The sequence below is a fragment of the Phallusia mammillata genome, chromosome 1 (assembly GCF_965637545.1).
Source record: "Phallusia mammillata chromosome 1, kaPhaMamm4.hap1.1, whole genome shotgun sequence".
In the NCBI taxonomy this organism is placed as follows: Eukaryota; Metazoa; Chordata; class Ascidiacea; order Phlebobranchia; family Ascidiidae; genus Phallusia; species Phallusia mammillata.
Window position 1 is genome coordinate 26,035,532 of NC_137252.1, and position 18,213 is coordinate 26,053,744.

The 18,213-nt window shown below is 36.1% G+C and overlaps 2 protein-coding genes across 2 annotated transcripts; one reads left to right on the forward strand and one right to left on the reverse strand.

Moving 5' to 3' along the window:
• Positions 1-1,219: 1,219 nt before the first annotated feature.
• Positions 1,220-9,966, reverse strand: LOC145209815 (uncharacterized). Its single transcript, XM_080079947.1, has 12 exons — positions 9,750-9,966; positions 9,349-9,503; positions 8,599-8,695; positions 8,274-8,415; positions 7,926-7,993; positions 6,112-6,217; positions 3,508-3,812; positions 3,234-3,373; positions 3,034-3,130; positions 2,605-2,701; positions 2,079-2,146; positions 1,220-1,452 (listed from the first exon to the last, which is right to left on the reverse strand). The coding sequence occupies exons 1-12, from the start codon at positions 9,964-9,966 to the stop codon at positions 1,220-1,222; spliced, it is 1,725 nt and encodes a 574-aa protein (XP_079936073.1).
• A 1,775-nt stretch (positions 9,967-11,741) lies between these two features.
• On the forward strand, positions 11,742-17,617 carry LOC145204384 (putative flavin-containing monoamine oxidase A). The gene is made up of 10 exons (XM_080076904.1): positions 11,742-11,923; positions 12,039-12,126; positions 12,198-12,375; positions 12,555-12,669; positions 12,749-12,906; positions 13,174-13,263; positions 13,452-13,655; positions 14,298-14,450; positions 14,764-14,954; positions 16,372-17,617. The coding sequence occupies exons 1-10, from the start codon at positions 11,800-11,802 to the stop codon at positions 16,679-16,681; spliced, it is 1,611 nt and encodes a 536-aa protein (XP_079933030.1). The 5' UTR covers positions 11,742-11,799; the 3' UTR covers positions 16,682-17,617.
• The last annotated feature ends 596 nt before the right edge of the window (positions 17,618-18,213 follow it).

Sequence of the window (18,213 nt, forward strand, 5' to 3'; positions counted from 1 at the left end):
ACAGGACAACTGTTGTACTGAGTTCATATTCAAGGACTTGTCTAGATTCATAGACAGGCGGTTTTAATCAAACAGAAAACCTGCAACTTTATCCTATTCCTGTAGCGTATGGAAACACGATGAAGAATGACTGCGATGAACCAAAACTTTTCAAAACGAAATATTTACTAAACCACTTAGAACTTTACTTTCCCTTTTAAATTGCAACCATGTCTGTTATGTTTATGTTACAATGTGAAATACGTCGCCTGTGAGTTTAGACTGTTACTAAATGTAAACTAGCACACAACGAAAAACGATGTCAAAGAATAATCCAGGCTATATGTTCAAGTTTAGTTGAACACTTCTATTTTAAACACGTTTTAGTAGATCGTACACACTATTAATTTTGTGCGAATTGTCAAATTTTAGGTCCGATTTTGATTCATGAACGTTATCGGAAAACATCGTACCTTTTATTATAACTTATGCCTCCAGTTGTTTCTTAGTAAGAACATTTTCTATTTAGATACACCAGTGACAGTTTTTTTTGTATAAAATTTAGATATGATCTTCCAATCAATGACGTTTTATGTTGCTTATTTGGTTCTGCTTTAATAAATTGTACTGCTGTCTTTCTTGCCTCATTTGGCCACGTCTCAATAATAAATCAAATGTATATAACATCATATATCACATACACATTTGCAAAAATTTCACTGTTTTTGTACCGAATTTCTAAGTAGGTTAGCCACATATACTTCTAATAGCTTGTTTTATTATTCAGGCATTTGTCGGTGCCTATTTTCCACTTGCAAATGTTTTTGCGTGCATCGTCTTGCGAAAACAATTTGTAACCTCGTTTTAAACATAACCAAAACATCGAACTTTTTGATCAAATCGAAGACATGCAGCTAACGAACACCCTTAGCCTAGCAGCATAAACACTCATTTAACTGAAGCTATAACGGGGTTGGTTTGACATAAGCTATACAACTTCTTGTTCGATCTGTTAACTGCAAAGCCACATACAACCTATTACATAACCACTTCTGTTTATTTTTATAGATGAAATACTGCGATTGCTAAAAATATTATACATAAAACGAAAATATGTAGAATATTATATCAAGCATGTGAAAACTTATGCCTTTGAAAAAAAAATAACAATCAAAACGTTGTAGTTTAGTTCAACATTTATGTACATCTATTTATTAGATTTAAATTTTGATGGAAGTTTTCATATTATGGGTCTGATTTTTATTTCTGAACGTTTTCGCGAAACAGGATTCCATCTATTTGACTTGGAGTCATATGTTTCTTCATTATAATATTTGCCATTTAAATTTGAATGATAACAACTTTTATACCACCAAGCTCCAACATAGTCCACCGCACAATTTGTGCTTATTTCATCGTGATCTTGATCTTTTGTTGAAAATGCCATTTGATTGTGGTAACTCAATTTATCTCCTGAAATCACAAGAAATGTTAATTATCGTGAACTTAAATTCGAAAAACATATTTGTTTGTTTGTTTAAAATGTTAACATCTACTTTTACTCAGTAATAAAAGTAGATTATTATTTTTCAAGAGACGATCTTGTTTTTGTAAACATCGTCCTGAAACTTCAACCTTTATTGCAACTAAGTTACTGTAACATAAACTAAAAATGAAGGCATCGTAACAAAAAAAAAAAAAAAAACATAAAAGAAATGCAGTAAGCTTAGATATTTTAATGGGAATGAAAAGGTTATACATTTAATTTATAATATAACCAAAACTTGCGACTCTTTTCCATTAAGGCTTTAAGCGGAAAATCTTTTACCAAAAAGGCAGAACATTTCGGCCAGTTGCAGTTTACTTTCAGCACTGAAAAGTAAACCTGAACATACCTGCATTACCGTTGTATACCTGCATACCTGCAAGTATACCTGCATACCTGCATTACTGTTAAACCTGGACATTTGATTGTGGTAGTCCAGCCAATCACCTAAAGTAACAGCAATAATGTGAACCATGAGTGACTTGACAAATAAGGGATTTTATTATGACCAAAATTAAAATTTGTTTGTCGACAGAAATAAACTTTCGCATACCTGCATTACCGTTGTATCCTCCGACAGTCAAGCGGTAAAAAGTGTCAGCAGATCCAATGCTGAAGTTGCTGTTTTACAAAAAATGACGTGAAACATTATTGAATGTGAAAAAAAGCATCCGCCGTAAAAGAAATTATTTGCAAAATGTTTAATGGTAAACTGTCTATGTGCTTTGTTACACGATAACACAAATTAGGAAATGAGATTGAAGAAATTATATGTATTGTTGGATTTTCTCTATACATGGAGGGAAAAGTTTATGATTCCAAAAACGGATTTAAATGATTTCAGTCGGATTTAAATGATTCCAAAAACGTTTAACACACTAAGTTGCCTTTATTGCAAAGAGTAAGACATTTTTTATCGTGCATTTCATTGACAGGAATTCGGGAAATAATTACACACATATTTTCCTTTTTAATGTGTAAAAATGAGGGCAGAATTTTGACACCTTAAACCTCTCATTGTTAAGATTTTTATGTGTATTGATGAACCTGAGCTGTGTTTTTTTTAATTTTTATTTTACCTATATTTTGCGTAAACTTTAGTTGAATCAAAGTTTTCCAAATCAATCCGAAGTTCGTGAGGTTTCCAAGCTGTGAGTTTATGCATCAACTGCAAACCTGAGAAATATAAGCAAACGGATGTTTATTATTTTATACGTGCTCAGAACTTGATGTCGCTCTGTAAAGGCTTAACCTCCAAGGTTCGCATCTTACACACATAACATCTTCTGGTATTTATCAAAAAGTGATTGACTGTCAGTATGGTTTAGCAGAGTGCTCTTTTTTACAAAGCGTTATAGAACTAAAGGGTTTTAATGCGTCTTGTCTTACATGAACAGAGTGTGTAGTACTTGATTTAAAGGTTAATAACGTTGTACTTTTATGAGCACAACAAGATATGTAAAACTGTTTGGAATTAATTTTTTTTGAGACACAAAACACTCAGTTACCAATCCAAAACTCTTCAGTCAGTAAACCGAATCCTCTTTCATATTCATCCCAACCTCTGTAGAAATCAGTTGAACCGTCGTATCTTTTCTGTACAACCTGGAATTGATTTGTATCACAAAGAAAGTTGTTGTTGGTTACGATGAATATGTAATGAAGCGGTGAATAAATTTTTCAATTTACAAAATCGCTACAAACTTACCAGCCATCCACCACCATCTGTTTCCGTGTCACAATATCCCTGATACAGATACGGTAAGTTGAGTACAAAAATACCACTGTTGTTGAAACCTTTACTCTGCGCATCCTTGCAACTTGTTGACTGTAATCGAGCAATAGTGTCTAAAAAATAGCAAAAAGTTAAATAAGTTGTGGCAAACAAAGGGCTGCAAATGTTTTGTGTTTTAAACACAAATGGTAGTTTATTCAAAATAGTTTTTGCCAATTTTTTTGGAAATTTTACACACCCAACTTACCCAAAGCGCTTTGAAGGTTATTTTCCAACAACTCCACTTTTGCTTCTATTCTGTTAAAAGCATCTTCCCAAGTATCATTTGCTCCTTGTTCTCCTTTGACTCCCTGCAAACCACGTGGTCCAGTTATGCCTGGAGGACCTCTTTTTCCTGGAGGACCAGCAGGACCTGGTATGGGATCCTCATTGTTGCCACCACAAGTAAGAATCACCTGATTTGCTCTTTGACATGTGGATGCATGAAGCAAACCAGCAACCAAAATAAGAATAAAACTTATCTTATTTGAAATCATTTCTGCATTGATGAACCTATTTAAAGCAAAAATAATTAATTTCATTCGCAATGTTAAAATGAACAAATTGCTTTTACAAAAAAATCTTTCACGATATTTTTTTTGAACCTTTTTACGTACTGCACACTGTTGTGATTGTTCATGCACAAGATTGTACTGAAGTGTTCCCTGTTTGCACAGTTTGATTGTTTCAGTTGTAGCAATTTTTTAATACCGTTACTGACTTTTAAGTTATTGACAGCATTTGCTAGAACATTTTTTTGTTCTTTTGCAAACCTAATTGATTTGTATTTTTCTCCAGATGGCAGTTGTTTTATGCCCAGAATAAAACAGTTTCCGGAAACCACTTTGACGTGGAATGACGCAAGCAATACAGTTTTCGACCTCTGAGAAAATAAGGCAACTTGAGAAAATGTAGATTGCTGGCACGGGAATTGGAAACCAGGCGTTTTCACACACTTTTTAAAATTCAACTTAAAATGGATCTTGTCTGTTTCAAACACGTCCAATTCGGACGTATGCAGACGCAGTGTTATGGTACTGTGACTACATCGTATCAAAATTTTCGACAAACGTATCGTCTAATTATAGGACAGGGGTTCTTAAACTGGGGGGCGCGCCCCACTAGGGGGCGTGAAGGGTTCGCAAGGGGGGCGCAGCACATTACGGCAGCAAAGTTTTCACTTGCAAATAATTGTAAATGAATGCATTGGAATAATGTGGGCGCTGATTTCGAACTTATTGTTTGAAGTAAACGCTTCATTACTCTGAAATGGATGTCGAGTTGTACTAACCAAACTTTTTTCCACTGCGGGCTTTACATGCCCTATAGTGCCGTCTTCTCAAACTTAGCCCACGAGGCGATTTTATAGGGGCGCCAAGATACGGCCTTTTTAAAAACCCATTTAAAATCTATCAAATAGTATAGTTGGTCTCATCTTACAAGAAATTCTTGGGGGGCGTGAGAATAAATAAATAGTGTCAAGTGGGGCACGACCGAAAAAGTTTAAGCCCTGTTATAGGGCAAAGCATGTTACGTGCAATTAGTTTTCAGTAAAGCTCATGTTTTATAGAAACTCTAATAATACATTTACTATTAGTTGTGTTGAACAAAATGTTTCAAAAAATCTGGTGCATCTAGACGCAGGCCTTTAACACTTCAAGAATACCGGTTAATTAAAAATGTATTTGCGCGAGAAAGTGAAGCCAAATATCGTCATGTTACGGTCGACAGTGTAATACAAAAAGGAATCATTGTTATTTCCAACCAAACTAATTAAGTTCCAACCTCTGTTGCAGTAGATCGTTCATTAAATATGGTTTTCGTCAGAAAAAAGACAGGACTTTGCAGTGTGCCCCTTAAAGCAGGGGTCGGCAACCCTTTTTGCACTGCGGACCGATTTTAAAACTAAAATTTTATCGCGGACAGGTCTTCAAAAAACTACAAATATTTAGCAATAAAAACGCTTAAACTAGTTTATCATCCCCGGGATACATGGGCAAAATGTTTTATACTATTAAACCTGAAAAATTATACGGCCCGGTAATAGGGGCACGTTGCAGTTTACGGTAAGATTTGTCATGCAATTAGCTATACATAGGTCGACTTATAAGCTAAAGATTTTTAATGTTAACATTTGTGTTTAAGCTACGCATCTTTGCTTAGTCTTAGACGGAAAAATACAAATCCAACAAAAAGTAAGAAATGTGAAGTTTTGATAAGGTAAAAATTGATTCGCATTCCAGCATTTATTGGTACATTATCGAATCACATTTCAAAGGTGGAAAATACAATGAAAAAATAACATGTTTGTAAACAAGTCGAAACAATGGACATTAAACCGAATCTTTGAAAGTAGTTTAAATTGAAACTAATGCGTTCATAGCATCAAAAACAAACAAGAGTTGTGCTGCCAAAACCTTAGTAATAAGCAAATATAAACCAATGCGTGTCTATTTTCTGTATATGACCCTTTATTTTTTATGATTTTTAGATTTTTATTGTTGTAGAAAGACATTGCAGTGAAGTGGTTAAAAATGCGTACAAGTACGAGCAATTAATAATGACATAAAGTTGGGCCAAGTGCTGGAATATTAACCAGTGCTGGAATAAATGTTTTCTCACTTCAGTTGATATGGAAAGTGAAATACACTGTTTATTTGCTTATTCACTCTCGCGTATTTTCATTTCCACCGATTTTAGTGTACGGCCGTAGCGATATGCGTTCCAAACAATACCCTGCCAACTTATCGTCGAATATTCGAAATAATATCCATTAGGATTGGACTCGAAACAATGCGGGCCATGTCCATACCACCAAGCACCATTATGATCTCTGGCACAATTTTGTAGAAGACCGTCGTTGTCTCGATCGTGTGTTGAAAACGGATTTCCGCTGTGGAACGCAGAAAGACTATCACCTGAAAGACACAAAGTGTTGCTTCATTGCAAACTTAACAATTTTTTTTTACAAATAAATTTCACACTTATATAATTATTTGAAAACAGTACTCATTTTTGTGCCTTATAGGCACGATGTGGTTTGTTGCTATAAACAGGACAGGCACATGCTCTAACCCAGGGCTACTCAAACTTTCTTGCTCTGCGACCCCATTTCAAAACAGAAATTTCTACGCGACCCCTTGATGGGTATAGCCCAGGGGTGCACAAGCTTTTCGCTATGACAGCCGCATCACAGATCTTTATTTCACAAACGGCCGCCAATTGCCTGCTTGCTTTGGTTTTAAAATTACTGATGTAAAGAAATACTTATATTATATATGTATATCAAGGGCGTCCGCAGGTTTTCGGTTAGGGGGGGTCAAGGTTGGTTCACTCTGCCCTTTCGCCCCGGATGCAAAAATTGTTTGAAAATTTGACCATTACACCTTTCAGACAATTTATCAAAAATTTATTTATCATATTTTTATCAGTGTTTACATTTCTACGGATTTTTATCAAAATTGGCCAGAGCGCAAATTATCAGAGTTATATGATCGTTTTATTGCATACTATTATCGTGCTCAAGTGAACCTTGTGTAAGGTGTAATATATGCATTTGGGGTAATAATGCACTTTGTTTTGTCATAATTCATAACTGTGTTGTTTCCGCAGCGACCGACTGCTAGTAGCTAGTAGTTCCAAGAAGAGATAGTAAAGGAAGGTAAGAACAGAGAAAAAGAAGCATTTCAATTACGCGATGGTATTTGGGAGTCTATAATCTTTAAAACCATACACAGAATAAAGTTATGAGTTGTGATTATATCAACAGCAAATTTATTCAAGAACTGATTAACTAAACTGGTGGCTGATTGTTCTTTTCTGTGTGATTCAATGTTACGAACAGCTTCATTGAATTCACGAAATACGAGAGGATTTTATCTGATACTGTGAATTATCCTTCTTCAGATTTATGTGAGACAAAGCCAGTGCCTGCACTAGTAATGTGGTTCTGAGAGTACAGGAGCTCAAGTCGTCGAATTTTGCGATTACGGGTAGCTCGTAGGTATCTTCGTAAATTAATAGAGGAAGTGGGATACTCCCGAAGAAGGGTGATGATCACAATCGGAGAGCTTGACCGGCTAGTCATCACTCGTATTACCTTCACGCCCCCTTTCAGAAAATTGCCTATTTTTGCATGTTCTCGCTTTTTCATTTTTCATCCACTAATTTTCCAGGGGGGGTCAGCTGACCCCATTTGCCCCTATGTGCGGACGCCCTTGATGTATATGTATATATATATACCATCTTATGGCGCCTAAAAAAACTTGACACACAGATTGACAGTCTGAGCTTTTATGACGTCATAATCTATATTGTAACGTTTGTGGTATCTGCTTTTTCGCATTGTTTGCACACAATAGACATAAATCAGTCAGGCGCATATGGCTACTAGGCTGGTTAAAATGTGTTTAGAGCAGTTTAAAAATCAAAATATTTTGAGTTTTTATTTACGTCACTGTCGCCAATGTATGTATTCTAATAAACATGTCCACGGCCGCACAAACTCGTCTCTGCCGCCAATAAATGTACGCACAAACCATTTTTTGTGACTGACATAATAACGCATAATGTTTCGCGACCCCAAAATTATATTCCGACCCACAGTTTGAGAAGCCCTGCTCTAACCTGCTGTTCCGGTGTACGATTGAGCTGTTAACGTAAAGTTCTGTTCCTCCGAACCAATGCTAAACTGTCTAATGTTAAAAAGGCACATTTTATTTTATTGAAGCAGCAATCAGATATATCACCAACTTAGCATTTGTGCGTTTAGCCCAAAAACATCAGTTTACAAAAAACAGTCGTGGTTTTGTCAAATTTGTTCTTGTTTTTATTATTAGCAAAATATGGAGCAAACAAAGTTAACAAAGCATGTTTGTGTGAAACGAGCTCTCTGACTAGTTTGCGAAATTGAAATTAAGAGTTATGGTCCGGATAGTGATAACCTCTATTTATTTGCAATTACACTTGACTTACCCGTATTTTTCAAAGACGGTCACATCATTAAAATCTGCCAAATCAACACGAAGTTCAAAGTGTCTAGTCTTTGTAAGGCTGTAAAGATTTTGAAGACCTGCAAGAAAATCAATTTGTGTGGATGGATCTGGATTAACGGTTACTACGACAACATTAATTTTAATCAGTTTTGTACTAAACACTACAAAGTGTGTTTAGTTTAAATTTAAATTTTTGTTTCGTGGGATTCCAGTCTTTAATTTCTTACAAATTCAGAATTGACATACGGAGTTTAAATTGACAGGTGACTCAAATAAAGAGGCCAATTAACAACACTGGTACATACCTGTCCAGTAATTTCTCCTCAAATCACCAAAACCGTCCTTATACTCGTCCCAACCTTTCTCAAAGTTAATGGCGTCATCGACACGTCTTTGAATAACCTTTACACAAATAATTGTTATGGTTTAAAGGCGGTGTTTTTAGGCGGTTTTCAAACTTTTTATTCCAAGGACCACTTTATCTTTCGTTTTTTACCCATAAGACCACAAAACAGAGTTCCACCGTAACATACTTCTATAACACAACATAGTGTTAAGTTTAATCTAAATTGACGTATCAGAATAAGCGTGCTACGCGTTAGTGTTTGGTGCGTTCCTCGAGAGTATAAGAAGGTGTTGGGGCAACGAAGCGGGGCTGAAATTTAAAACTATTTTAGTAATATTTTCATCTATAGAACGACGCAGTATCAGCTGAACCGGCCTACTGGTGGTACATCTAAATACTATAAAACACCATAAAAATTAACTTTTTTGCTTCATTTAAGTAAGTGAATTTAAATAACCAGTGTTTGTACATTCTACCCAAAGCAGTAAAGTATATGCTCTATAAACATGAAAGTAAGATAAACATGCCACGCCGAGCATTTTATTTAGCAAACGTATACGCACCGAAAATTGCAGTGTGAACGGAAGAGTTTGCAAGGTAAGGTTACGCCACTAAGCATGGTGTAAATGGGCCTTTAATTGACTGGATTGGGTAGATTGCAATACCTACAAAAACCTTTTCTTTACAAAAAAACGGTGTTTGTTCATACCATCCAGCCTCCACCATCTGTCGATTGGTCGCAGTAAACTTCCAGCGATGTGCTGATGTCGGATGAAAACGGGTGAATTGTATAGATACCACTTTCACTGCTTCGCTGAAGAATATCCCGGCAACTTTTTGCATGACCATTGACTGGCAAAGACGCTATAAATGCAAATTGCTAGAAATTAAATTAAGCAGATACCTTCGATCGTTTGTCAAAGATACAAATAACCTTAATCTAATTAAAGGCCACATAAAAACCTATTTTTCATTGTCGTGTTCAAAGTGCACTTTTTCTGTTTTGTGTGAAACACATTTTCACTAAGTTACATTCAAAAATATGGGTACAAGCTGTTTTATTGAAGCTTAATTTTTTCATGACTTCTGAAATCGACAACTTCATTTTACCTCGATTTCCAGCTGCTTCCAGTTGCAATAAGCGTTGGTTAATTTCATCCAACTGAGCTTGGACGTTTGTCCCACGTCCAGGTTCACCTTTTGGTCCAGCAGGGCCTCGATCACCTGGGCGACAAGTACATGCTTGTGCTGGGCCACGAAACTCTTGCCCTACTATGACGTCACTGGCGATTAACAAAGCAAGAAAATGTACTGCAGAACCTGCCATTGTCAGTGTGTGTTTTTGACTGCAAAACAAGAAAAAAATATATAAACTTCCTATTGCGTAAAAAGTTGTTTATATTAGTGCACAAATAGTTTCATTTGATTGGTGAAAATTCTCATTCAACACCATCCTAAAGTAGACTGAAGCAGTACATTTTGCAAGTTTACAGAATAAATACAGAAAAAACGCTTGCGTCAGTTATTTGGAACTACAAGCTTCGGCTTCGAGAAACGCTTTTTACCAGCTTGGAGTACGAGGAACCGATTAACCGCAGTAGTTGTGAGCAAGTTTTGCGCTGAGAGGAATGCCTCCAAGCGGAAACCATTGGTGCCAATAGCCAGGGGAAATTTTACGGTCAAACTCAAGCAGCCGGACATGAATTCATTTAAGTACGGCAATTGACAATAATGTAGCCTGTCCTGTGAATTACGAATTGAGGAAAACAAAATCTTTCGTCGTCCAGAGTCCAGACCATCAGCTCAAGAGCAAGTAATTTTTTGCATAGCAATATAGCACATAGTCTACTTTCCCGCCAAATATCTTCCTTGTTTCGGTCGCCTTGTTTTTGTCAGTTTGACAGTTTGACGAAACGCGATTCAAGCTCGATCATCGTTGCCTGCAATAACATCCGGGACACTCCAAAATCCGCCCAATTCACAACGTCCAACATTCTATTCTGAGCTGGTCCACCGATTAATTGCTACAGGATGTTATCATTGTGCGATTTTTCGAGATGTGGCCTGGGATAACACAAAAAGGTAAAGACACGATAATTAAATCGAATCTGTAGATGGTTTAGTACGATTTTCAAAAAAATTTCTATTATGAACAATACCGTACCTATGTTCTACTGTTTATTTGCGCACTATGACGTCATCATGTTCCAAATTTTCAGCGGTACCTATATTTGATCTCAAGTCATTTTAAAAAATCTGGAACACTAGTGCGTTTGTTTTGCGTGGAGACATTTTTTGTCGTGACTTGTGGCATAAAGCAATTTAGACTTTGTTGATCAAAGTACCTTTTTACATCGAGTTTATGCATACTATTTTAACACAGGGGTAAACCATTCCAGCAAAATACATAAATGATAGGAGAGTTCCGTTATTTAAAAAGGAGTCAACTTTGAGAATACCTGGTTTTCGATATATGTGCTATCCCTTGCTTTGAAACCTGGAACACACAACCAATGAATTTAACTTAACGCAGCACATTTTCCGTTGCATTTTGTGGTCTCGGTTGAGTGATTTGTGTTTACTCGATCGTTTCATCAGCTGATAAAGCAAAAAGTAAACAAAGCGTTGGCAAACGTTTCGTGCCACGCGAGGTATGAGTTTGCATTTATATGCATGATAATAGTAGCCTATGAAATTTGTTATCACTTAAATAGGTGTTTTTTTTGGTTTGATTGTGTGAAATGAGTGCGTTAAGTGTGTTTTTAATGAATTTGCATCTGATTTATGATTTTTTTTAAAAATATAGCAGTTTAGTAAACGTCTTTTTTGCGGTTTTATTACTATTTACTATTATTATAAGTACCACTGCCATGTTTTGAGATAGATTTGCATGAATGACCCTATTCAAAAACTGTTTATTTCATTTTTACACTGTAGTCAACTAGTCATGTCATTAGTTTTATGCGTTTGACGCTCTTTATTTGCCAAGATGAATATGATGCAAATAGCCAGAATCAGCATAAAACCAGGCAACAATCATAGTAAAATAAGGCTTATGTAAACCTGTACGTAATATTACAAACTGTTACTTTTCAAAAAGATTTTTTTACAAGCTTTGTGGGTATTTCTTAGCAGACTGTGCGTGGTTAGAATTAGAACTATGCCTGACCCTGTTTGTGTTGATGTTGTTGTAATTGGAGCTGGAATATCTGGGCTAGCAGCTGCACATGAACTGCAGCAGCTGACTAATAATAAATTGGATGTCATTGTTTTGGAAGCAAAAGGTATAAAAAATCGATATTAAAAATCGCTCAGCATTAAGGTGTACCTTTATTGTTATATAATGACCAACCAAAGGTAAGCTTCTAAACACTTTGTCATGCAAACATTTTCAATTAGAAAGAATTGGAGGAAGACTTTGTGGTAAAACTTTGCCTGCAGCCAATGGAACAGATGAATGGGATTTAGGAGGACAATGGGTTTCAAGGTGAGCCACATTTCGTATTCTTTATGAAAATAAACTCACAAACTGATCTAAATGACAAATTTTGTTCCAAGTTCTCAAGTATATGTCTTACAACTTCTTGAAGAGTTTGGTCTTGGGACATTTCCTCAATTTTCAGATGGTGAAAAAAAATTGATGGTGTATGATGCTTCTGATATACGTAAATATAATGGACTTTATCCATCGTTGGGGGTCTTTGAGTTATTGGACTTGCATCTAATAATCAAAAAGGTAGCTCCCTAATTTTTAGTAGATGTGTGTGGTTTTGACCTTTTTACTATTGCTTGGCTGTGTGTATCAAGTTCGAAACACTGTTTTGGAAATCATGCTGGTACTGCTGTTAGGTTGCATCAGACCCATTTATTACAGAGGTCCAATACAAAACTTAATACTTGCACTGTTTCTTGTAGGTTGACAAAATGGCTGCACAAATCCCTTTGAGCAGTCCTGCATCGACCAAGCTTGCCAGTAAATGGGACAGCATAACACTGCAAACATTTATAGATCAGTCATCACACTGCAAATGTAAGGCCTGCCTGAGCTTGACCAAATTGCTAACCTGCCAATCATGCCTTAAAATTAACCCCTAAATTTGCCCTAATAGCCACTGCAGATGTTCTTGCACTTGCCATGAGAACAGTGTTTGGAGCTGAACCTTCTCAAATCTCATTTTTTTACTTTTTGTACTATTGTGCTCTTTCGGGTGGCTTAAATCGACTTGCTGACCATGATACTGGTGATGCACAAGAGTTGCGTGTTCAGGTAGTCAGTTGTAACAAATAATTGCATATGCATGTTTTCTTTTGATAGGTTACTTTCTTAATTGTTGTATGTTATACTTACAACTCAAACCTAAATACTGCTTGTAATATATGTAAGTAAAATGCCATAGTGACATGTATATCGTTGGTCCTAAACTATTTAATGATTTGACTTGGAACAGTGTTTGGTGGCATTTATCTTTAAAATGTAAAAGCTTTTTATTAGCAAGTGTAGTGCCATAATAAATTTTATTGTTTTTTTCCTTAGGAAACTGCTTCAACCTTACCTCAAAAGTTAAAGGACAAAATTGGTGCTCCTAGAGTGAAGTGCAACCAGCCAGTTGTCAGCATTAAACAGGTTTGTCATGCAAATCTGACTTTCTTAATTTGTGTTAGCTAATAATCTAAATAAACAGAACAAATATTAATTTTGCAATATGCTTTCTACAATTTGTTACTATACATTTTAGATTACAGCCTCCTAGTAGCTAAAATTTTTGGGTATAGAAAGGTGTGGGAAAGGTAATATTTTTTAATAATTTTTAGACAAATTCCGGGTCATGTGTCATTACATCCAAAGATGGCACAACCTATCAGGCACAGTTTGTGATTATTGCTATTCCTCCACATTTAGTAAACCAGATATCATTTTCCCCTGAGCTACCAGTGGACAGAAGAAGACTTGGTGACCGTATGCCTGTTGGACATCTTATAAAGTTTATTGCAACTTATAAGAGTGCTTTCTGGAAGGTAACTTATTCCCTTAATGTCAACCTTTGCATGCCAAGTTTTGTTTCTCACAGAGTTGTAAACAGGCCTGAAATTTGAGCTAGAACCCAAAAGTACAAGCCGAAAACCTGGCTCAAACTCAAATCATTTTTGAAAACCCTGTTTAGGCCTAAAAGTTTAAATCATAGGCCTGTACATTGCAGCATCGGGAAAGCCCAATCCAACGAGCACAATACACAATTGGTCTTGAACAAGGCGTTTAGGGCTGTTTGATAATAAGTCTGGTCCAGCAACTGGCTTTTTAGCTAGTTAAATTTATTTAAACAAATACTCACACACAGTGTAAAGTCTGGCTTGAATAAAACCCACTTTTTTGAAGAACCCTATGCCCGAACCCAGCGCTAAAAGCCCGACGCGACTTACAACTCTGGTTTCACATACAACAGTGTAAAAAAAATTGGTCCAATTTAAACTTAACCTGTCATTCAAAGGCTGGGTGTACAACTTGGCATTCTAAAAAACATTATTTTTCTGACACATGTTGCTGTTATTGGTAGTATTTGGACCCAGTTGTAAGAAACGGAAATCTAATGTGTTTAAAAAAGGACCATTCAGCAGCTTGTTTTTTGTGTTAATAATTGAAATAATTTGTTTTTTGCACAGAATGCTGGAGCCTCTGGTGAAACAACAACAGTGCTAAAACCATGCTCCACAGGACCTTTGTGTGTTACTATGGATGCAACCAGCTTTAAAGGCAATCCAGCATTGGTCGGTTTCATAGGTGGCGAACATGCCACTTATTGGACACACAAGTCGGTAGGTGCAAGTTCCAAAACCTCAAGTTCTTAATGGAATATTGCTTCTTTAGTAAGCTTTATAAGGGCAGTTTTAAATATCCATGTTGTGAATTTTGAAAATAGATTTCTTTTTTTATTCTGTTTTTCAATTTAAGCACTGTTGTAGTGCTCATTTATATATAAAAACCGAAACAAACACAACTCAGTTATTCCCTTGTGTTTTGGTTTGTAAGAATTAAATTCATGGATTTGATAGCAACTCCTACAGCAACACTTTACATGTTAAAAATGTGCCTATGTTTACCATATGGGATAAATGCACTGTGAACCAGGTTGCTGAACGACAAGAAGCTGTGGTAGAGTCCCTGGTTTCAATGCTGGGTCAGGAAGCCTCAAATCAATTAATTCACTATGAAGACAAGGACTGGGGTTTGGAGCCTTACAATGGGGGTTGCCCAGTTAGTGTGATGCAACCTGGCTGTCTGTTGTATTTTCATCATGCTCTGCGAGAACCATTTGGCAGGTGAGTTGCCTTTCCTGCAAATGATGTCAAGTTCCTTTTTGCTTGGTAATCTAACAGCTTATTAATGAGTTTTTTTGTGTTCCTGTTTGTTCTAAATCTAAAACCTATTTTAAACTTAAGTAGAATTTGCTAAACAGGGCATAACAAATGTGATGCCCCTACCACTGAGTTAGGAGTTTTGAAGGGCTATAAGCTGCAGGTGTTTGGCAATAATCCAAGTAGCATTTTTTATGCGTTGGGGATGGTGTGAACATGGGAACATGGGATAAAAAACTTGACAAATATTTGTGGCTTAACATTTTTGGAATGAATGCATTACACAGAGTTTACTAAAGGACTGCAATCATTATTAGATATTGTGTATATGTCACACACCAGCACATACGTTAAAACTGTGCTTTTATTACATTTTAAGCTATGATAGAAACCATCGGATTTTAACGAAATGGCCAAAGGTGATTTTAAACGTATAAACGCAAGCGTTTTTATCAGCCAATTGCATTCTATAAGTCGTCGTTCGTAGGTAGTTTTGTATCGCGCAAAAGCAGCAGTTGTTTAAAATATTCTATATAAACCTAACGAATGGAACTGTAAACGATATGTTTCCGGCATGTTTAATTCATTTTGTCTTGCAGTTATGTTTGCACAATATGTGCACATGCGTACGACAATCGTTGTCCTGTACATGCTCTGAAAAAGCGAGCAGCGACATAAGCAAACAAATGCTTTATTGGGATGTGGTTGACTACGTGATACCACTGGGCTCCACTACCGATATTAACAAATATGACTTTTTATAACGAGCTATGCACAATAGTCGCAAACTTGTCAACGTAGTTGAGAAACAAACAAATTTTATTCATTCTGGAGTCTAGACCGATGCGTTTGACAACCCTTTTTAAAGTTTACTGAAAAAAATACTTGATACTGCTAAAATTACGTACAAATGGTAGGATAATTTATCATGTTACGAACGTGACGGCAAATCCTGTTTACAAGACTAAACCTAGGGTGCAGGACATGCTGAACTTCTGTTTACAAAACATTGTCTGTCCACAGCTACCAAGGCCATATACTAGATTCTGTTTTTTGCGGTCCTATATCATAATATAGTTACATGTTGTTGTAATCGTGTTTTAAGAAAAATTGATTACCTTTTACGCATATCTTCATTATACACTTTTTATAACAGCATGACTTGTCTTGACCATCTCAACTAAAACACTTTGGCTACAAAAGTTTGGCTCACTAACTAAAGAAATTAGTTTCAAAATACTGGCCCAATGAAAGTGGAAAATGTTCAACGCGCTGCAGCTGCACCGTACTCTGACAACTGTATTTTTACATATATATTGGATGACCTTTACAGTCATTCAACAATACATTCTAGACTTTTTGACAATCTAATATTGTGTAGAGTGCATTGGGCAGGAACTGAGACAGCTCGCATATGGACGGGCTATATTGATGGGGCAGTTGAGGCTGGTCAACGCGCTGCTAACGAAGTCGTCCAGTTGTGCAAAAACACCAACAAAAATAACAACGCTGAAACATGCACCGTTCAAACTTCTACAACAGTCTCGCCAGCTTTTAAGATCAGTAACTTGGGGCATACGAGCAAGAAAAAAATAACTGCAACTCGTGCCATTAAAGGTATTTGTATCTTAGGCGTATTGTGTGGTGCCGGGTATATGTCCTACAAGTATTTGAAACCGCAGGTTGAGTAAAAACTTTGCATACTTTAGTGATGAATTGTTTAAACGCCCCGTTTAAAGCGACCTTGTGCAATCTAAAGTGGCAAGTTTGCGACAAATTGCGCCTTGCTTGATTCAGCAAAACAATTTTAAAACACCACACCACTATAGAAACGCAATTTGAAGAAAAATATATCCGATTTGTTTTGTCTCTTTTGCTTGCCATTGAACGGAAATAGGAAATGGGTCTTAAAATGTATGGAAGCATATTTTTTGATAAACTATGTAGATATAAAATGCCCTCTTCGATGACAAAAAGTTTGTTGGCTGAGGCGAAATTTGTCTTTGTAGCTACAACCCTTAACCTGTGTAATTTGTACTTAAGATAAGCAACATGCACAGTTTGGCCAAATTCTGTTGTTCCTTACATTTCAGTATAGTTGTTGTGAAGTATTGAAATTTTATCCTGTTGTCAATGAAAAAGCTAAGATTTCGCTTTTAAAACTGTGTTTTTAATTTGTGTGTTTTTGCAGTACAGATTTGTTCAACAGGTGTGATGCAAAATACTTGAAAAATACAATTTTTTAACGTCAACTAGTATTGGTTGCGCAGGCCTGCTTTTTTATGTGTTTACATTTTTTTCTACACTGTTGACGAAAATTTGATGTTTATATTTTAAAAGTTTTTTAATTCTTTTTACATGTTTATGCGAATTGTTGCAAAATTATATTATTAATGCCATGCGCTTGTTTGTCTGCATATACCGCACGACGCCAAAGAATGTATTCTACCCAGACAAAGTATGTGTTTTTGCATTTCGACAGTCAGTGCTGCTCGATTATAATGCCAATTATACATTCAAGTTGCAACTGAAACTTTGTTTGAACATTTTTTACGTAATTTTGCCACTTATAGATTTGATATGCAATATACGAACTCGAACGCTTGAAATTAAAACATACACTTCTATTATGTTTGTTTATTTGTTTGGTGATATTTGGGTGAATATTTAAAAAACCACATATATGCCCAATAGAAAAATACTACGGCATTTTTTAAAAATGTGGGGTCTTTTAAAAATTTTAGGCAGGTCTTTTTATTTTTTTGCACCTTAAGTCGACAGAAGATAATTCCATATTGTGGGGCGACTTTTCGCCCAAAATGTTGTAAAAACAGCAGCGTTTTAGTGTATTTAGCCTGGTATCGCTTAAGTATCAGCCAAGCACCATGGCATCTGGCATCGACGCCTATATTATCGAACGATCTCTTCTTCGAAACTCAATGTTCACAACATAATTGTACATCGGGCCACGTTTGGGCTTCGGTTTTAACAAAACAGGTTACATGCGCGCCTGACTTTGCACTAGACCGCATTTTTGTCGTAATTTTATCTTTTAAGATGTTAAGTTTTTGACATAATTCGAGCCATATATTTGATGACACCAAATTCCAGCACTTTATCGTTTGTTGGATATAAAACCAAACATCGTCATAACAAAGGTACTAAAAAGTTGGTTAATTGCACAATTGCTTCGATAAATATTCGTCTTGCCAGAAATAATTAA